The 6,147-nt window shown below is 53.4% G+C and overlaps 1 protein-coding gene across 1 annotated transcript; it reads right to left on the reverse strand.

The window, feature by feature from the left end:
* Positions 1-154: 154 nt before the first annotated feature.
* On the reverse strand, positions 155-5,104 carry CCL25 (C-C motif chemokine ligand 25). Its single transcript, XM_032273506.1, has 6 exons — positions 4,874-5,104; positions 4,613-4,671; positions 4,318-4,419; positions 1,687-1,804; positions 1,460-1,593; positions 155-327 (listed from the first exon to the last, which is right to left on the reverse strand). Exons 1-6 carry the CDS (start codon positions 4,918-4,920, stop codon positions 155-157), a joined length of 633 nt encoding a protein of 210 aa, XP_032129397.1. The 5' UTR covers positions 4,921-5,104.
* Positions 5,105-6,147: the final 1,043 nt, after the last annotated feature.

Below are 6,147 nucleotides of genomic sequence, written 5' to 3' on the forward strand. Positions count from 1 at the left end.
ATTTGAGACAGGGTCTCGCATCTTTGGGCTGGGTCATGGCAGTGGACAGCCACCGATGCCCCTGCCCTATGAACCTGCAACGCTGACCATACAAACAGCCCTCCTTGGTCCTGGAGGTGAATCCCCTGTCCCAGTGGAAGCCTATCATGAACCCTCAACCCTCAGCAAAGGTGACGGATGGGAGACGGTCACATGACCAAGAGTCCTTACCCGAATTCGATGGTATCAGGAGGGAGGCATTCCTCCTGCTGCTGCTGATGGGATTGCTAAACTTGGACGATGATAGCTTGGAGCTTCCAGAACTAAACTTCTTTACAGCATGAGAGCCTGTTGGAGAAATGGAGAGAGAAATAAGCAAGAGCTCTGCCAACACCGTTTGAGTTCCTGGATCTAGCTGAGCCTGAAGCTATTGGCTGGTTATACAAGCCAATGAGCGTCCCATGTGCTTGAGCTTTCCATCTGCACGAATGGAAAGCATCCTGATTAAAACAGGTGGACTGGCTGGGTGCAGTGGCTCATTCCTGCAGTCCCAGCACTTGGGAGGACAAGGCAGGTGGATTGCTTGAGCCCAGGAACTCAAGGCTGCAGTGAGTTGTGATTGTGCCACTGTACTCCAGCCTGGGTGACAGTAAAACTCTGTCTCAAAATAATAATAATAATGAGCTGAGGCTGGGCATGGTGGTTCATGCCTGTAATCCCAGTACTTTGGGTGGCCGAGGCAGGCAGATCACCTGGCCGACATGGTGAAACCCTGTCTCTCCTAAAAATACAAAAATTAGCCAGGCATGGTGGTGGGTGCCTATAATCCCAGCTATTCAGGAGGCTGAGGCAGGAGAATCTCTTGAACTCAGGAGGCAGAGGTTGCAGTGACCCGAGATTGCACTACTGCACTCCAGCCTGGATGACAGAGTGAGACTCCATTTCAAAATAATAATAATAATAGTGAGCTGGATTCGTAGCACATGCCTGTAATTCCAGCTACTCAGGAGGCTGAGGTAGGAGGATTGCTTGAGCCTGGGAGGTCAAGCCTGCAGTGAGCTGTGATGGTGCCATTGCACTCCAGCCTGAGTGACAGAGTAAGGCTCTGTCTCAAAATAATAATACTAAAAGAGCTGGACTGGTGGAATACACCTGCAATCCCAGCTACTTGGGAGGTTGAAGTGAGAAGATCACTTGAGCCCACGAATTTGAGGCTGCAGTGAGCTATGATCATGCTACTGTATTCCAGCCCGGGCAACAGAGCAAGACCCCATCTCAAAAACAAAACAAACTGGACAATGACTCAACGCAGTTAGTTGGTCCTTCACTTGGTGCCCACTGACCAGCAACTGACTTTCTTTGGGGTCCAGGCAGCTGTCAGTATTCTGGTCTCCAATTCCCTCCCTCAGGGTCTGAGGGACACATGGGCCTGCAGTCACAGAGGAGGGCCCCCTAGATGCTCAGCAGGGGTCTTGCCCACCTGGGAAGTTCTTCATGTTGTTGAGGAGCTTTGCAAAAGACTTATTGCGAGCATCCAGGAACTTCATGGCTTTCTGCACCTCCCTGTTCTTTGGGTTCCCACACACCTTCCTGTGTCTCTTGGGGAGGTAGAATCTGTGGTGAGCAGAGGGGGTGCCCAGGTTAGGGCACAGGCTGGGAGCAAAGCTGTGTGTGCACCCCATCCCCCAGCCCCATGGCCTCACTCACATCACAGCAGGCAGATTGCAGCTCCCGCTCACCTCCTGGATCCGGTAAGCCCAGGCGCGCCGGAGCACAGCCAAACCAATGGGGTAGTGGTGGGCCAGGCAGCAGTCCTCAAAGATACCTGCAGCCACACAGCCGCCCAGATACTTGCATCCTTGCACGTGAACTTGGCAGGGCCAGCCACAGGCATGAACCTGTCTGCATACATACGCTCCTACCACAACCCTTTCGGGCCTGGCAGAGGCTGAGGGACAGCCTCAGGAAAACACAGCCTCCTGGCTCACCCCTTAGCTCTGGTTATTGGGATAGCCAGAAGTTGGAGAGGAACCTTGTGTCCCGGCTGGGAAGGGTGTGGAAGCAGCAAATAAGCAGGAGACCAAGGCCACCTCCATTCCTGCTCTGGGGAAGAGGGTGACTCATAGCGCAGGTGCACCCTGAGGAGAGGTCAACAAGACCCCTCCCCAGCCAAGTTCTAACCTCCTAACAATGAGCTGATTGGAGGCCTGGAGCGGTGGCTCACACCTGTAAACCCAGCACTTTGGGAGGTTGAGGTGGGCAGATTGCTTGAGGTCAGGAGTTTGAGACCAGCCTGGGATACACGGTGAAACCCTGTCTCTACTAAAGATACAAAAATTGGCTGGGCTCGGTGGCTCATGCCTGTAATCTCAGCACTTTGGGAGGCCGAGGCAGGTGGATCATGAGATCAGGAGTTCAAGACCAGCCTGACCAACATGGCGAAACCCTGTCTCTATTAAAAATTAGCCAGGCATGGTGGGACATGCCTGTAATCCCAGCTACTTGGGAGGCTGAGGCAGAATTGCTTGAACCTGGGAGGCAGAGGTTGCAGTGAGCCAAGATCGTGCCATTGCACTCCAGCCTGGGCAACAGGGTGAGATTCCCTCTCAAAAAAAAAAAAAAAAAAAAGGCTAGACAGAGATGAAACACACAGATGAATTAGACCTAGTGTTTTCTTCAGGGAGCTCCTGGCCTGGTTGGGAGACAGGGAAATCAATCTATGCAGAGAGGGGGAAGCCCAGCCACTGTTGGGGGTGCCCATAGGAGGAGGTGATACTGCCAGAAAGTTCTGGGAGGGTGAGCAGGTGGAATGAATGAGCCGAGGAGGAGCTGATGAGACGGTGGTGGAAGCTGGGGCACGAGTCACTGCCCAGCTGGCCTTTGAAGGTCTCTGCAATCCCACCTCTGCCAGAACTAACCTCCAGGGGCCAAGCCTGAGTTCCCTGCAGAGCCCAGCCCAGTGGGAGCAGGTAGAGGAAGGACTCGAGCCCTCCATGTGTCTCCCAACCTTGGCCTCTGAGGGCAAGGGGCAGTGCATTCTGTTGGAACCTCAGGCCGCAATGCCAGGCAGGTAGTTTCCAAGGCTGGGGCCCACCTTTACCTCCAGGTATCAAAGGGCCGGGGCTGGGCCTGGCTCTGATAGCAGAACAATCAGATCACAGCCCAGCCCCCCTCCCGGGCAAAGGCTAAGGACTTGGACCCATCAGGCCCAGGTGAGAAACAGGTGGGGCAGGTGGGGGCAGACAGGGCAGGAGGATGGGGCCCTGTCTGCCCCCACCTGCTCCACCTGGTCTGCCACCCAGCCAGGTACCCTGCTTTGGCCACCTGCCGAAACTCAAGAGGATGTAGGACCCACTGTCAGGGCTCCCGTGGGGACACCGCAGGCCCAGGAACTGTCCTTTGGTGGCTGGAATTCTCAAGCGCCTACTCTGAGGTAGGGAGTGGGGGAAGAATGAAAGAGCTCCCTGTTAATGACAGAAACGGTTATTATTGCTGCTACCGGACCTGAGGCCTAGTCTTTTGCAAGCATGAGCTCATTGGACCCTCAAGTCAAAGCCATGCAGTGGGAATTTTAGATTCCCACTTTGCCGCTGAGAAAATGAAGGCTCCTAAAGGTTTAGGAGGCAGGGCGCACTGGCTCATGCCTGTAATCCTGCACTTTGGGAGGCTGAGGCGTGCAGATCACCTGAGATCAGGAGTTCAAGACCAGCCTGGCCAACATGGTGAAACCCCAGCTCTACTAAAAATACAAAAATTAACGAGGTATGGTAGCACATGCCTGTAGTCCCAGCTACTCGGGCTACTCGGGAGGCTGAGGCAGAAGAATCGTTTGAACACAGGAGGTGGAGGTTGCAGTGAACAGAGATCGTGCCACTGCACTGCAGCCTGGATGACAGAGTGAGACTCCATCTTAAAAAAAAAAGGTTTAGGAGCCACTAACTCTCCGCTGGACTGCATGGGGAGTCCACTCCCATCTGTCTCCAGGGCCCTGATCTCCAACCCCACCCCTGTCTCAGCAGGATTAGGACTCTGCAATATGTCCCTGGTAGTAACTGGCTGTGCCCACAACTGGAAGCCACCTTCTGCCTCCTCATGTCTCTAGGCTGTAGGAGTCTTGCAAAGGACTCCATGGAGCTCTGGAAGAAGGAACTGGGGACCCTTCATCTCCCCGACCCCATCCCAGGAGCTACCCAAATGCCAGGAGTTCCCGCATGTCAGGAGCAGGAGAATTCAGTGGAGATGGGATTGAGGAGACCTCTGGAAGAGATAAGAGACAGATGGAGTGGTGGGGGCACGGGGAGAGGGGGACTTGGGAGTAGGCATTGCCGTAAACGGTACCTTGGACGCGGACAGCTGGGGCCCAGGCTCCCAAGAAGCCAGCCACCAGGCAGGCCAGGAGCCACAGGTTCATGCTGCAGGCGGGTTCTCCTCCTTGGGCACCTGGAAGAACAATGGGGCTACCTGGGGTCTTGGAGGGAAGCGGTGAGGACTGAGGAGAAGGAGGAGAGTGGGTACTGGGAACACCCCTGTCTTAAGCCCCAGGCATACAGCAAAGGAAGGAGGTCGCATAAAATGGGAACAAGTCCAGCTGGAGGGACAAGCTGCTCGTCTCAGTCATGGTCAAGGGACTCACCGATGTTCACTGGGTCAAAGGAGCTGATCCCCAACGGGCTGTATGCCAAGCTCTCCTGTCTACAGGACCAACACACTGAGCTTCACTCTTTATAGACAGAGCCCCACCCAGCCACCCCCTGTCCGCCCTCCTCTCTTCCTCCTCCTCCCCACCTGCACTCTCAGCCTCTGGGATTCTCCCTCCTCTACAGCAATCTCTGCCCTTGACCCATTGGCCCTCATGCCTCCCCACTCCCCATCCCAGGCCTCCCAGCCAGCTCACCTGCTTTCTCCAAAAAGCGCCCTTTTCCCTGTTTCCCTCACTTGCATGTACCTGGTGGACACTGGCTACCTGCAAACAAGGCTCAAGCTGCCTTGAGCCCCCAGGGCAAGCCCTTACCTTCACACTCCCTGCCCTTTCCCGGCTGCCTCAAGCTACATGTTCCCTGGTGGGTCCCCAACTTCACTCCATTTCCCTCTCCTTCCACACCACGGTTAGGTAACTTAGCATGCCACAGAAATGCCGTAGTTGTGAGAACAGACAAATCCGTAGAAAGAGAAAGTAAATTAGTGGTGGCCATAGGATAGGGGAAGGGGAGAATGAAGGAGTGCCTGGGAGAGGGTATGGATTTCCTTTTTTTCTGAAATTAGATGAGAATGATGGTACATAACTCTATGAATATAGTTAGCAAGGCAGAATGGTACACTTCCCACCGGTGAACAACCCCAACAAGAAAGAATGCTCCAGGCCAGGCACAGTGGCTCATGTCTGTAATCCCAACACTTTGGGAGGTCAAGGCCAGAGGATCACTTGAGCCCAGGGTTCAAGACCAGCGTAGGCAACATAGAGAGACCCCTGTCTCTATAAAATTTTTTTTTAAATTAACCCAATGTGGTAATGCATATCTGTAGTCCCAGCTACTTGGGAGGCTGAGGTGGGAGGATTGCTTAAGCCCGGGAGGTTGAGGCTGCAGTGAGCGGTGATCATGCCAGTGCACTCCATCCTGGACAACAGAGCAAGACCCTGTCTCAAAAAAATGAAAAAAAAGGCGGCCAGCCACAGTTGCTCACCCCTGTAATCCCAGCACCTTGGGAGGCCAAGGCGGGCAGATCACCTAAGGTCAGGAATTTGAGACCAGCATGGCCAACATGGCAAAATACCATCTCTATAAAAATACAAAAATTAGCAAGTGTGATGGGTGCCTGTAATTACAGCTACTCAGGAAGCTGAAGCAGGAGAATCGTTTGAACCCAGGAGGCAGAGGTTGCAGTGAGCTGAGATTGCATCACTACATTCCAGCCTGGGCGACAAGAGTGAAACTCTGTCTCAAAAAGAAAGAGAGAAAGAGAGAGGAAGAAAGAAAGAAAGAGAGAGAGAGAGAGAAAGAAGGGACGAGGGAGGGAGGGAGGGAGGAAGGGAGGGAGGGAGGAAGGAAGGAGAAAGAAAGGAAAGAAAGAAAGAAAGAGAAAGAAAGAAAGAGAGAAAGAAAAAGAAAGAAAGAAAGAAAGAAAGAGAAAGAAGAAGAAAGAAAAAGAAAGAAAGAAAGAAAGAAAAAG

Source organism: Sapajus apella, unplaced genomic scaffold (genome assembly GCF_009761245.1).
Source record: "Sapajus apella isolate SASKATOON/1434 unplaced genomic scaffold, GSC_monkey_1.0 scaffold3823, whole genome shotgun sequence".
Classification (NCBI taxonomy): domain Eukaryota; kingdom Metazoa; phylum Chordata; class Mammalia; order Primates; family Cebidae; genus Sapajus; species Sapajus apella.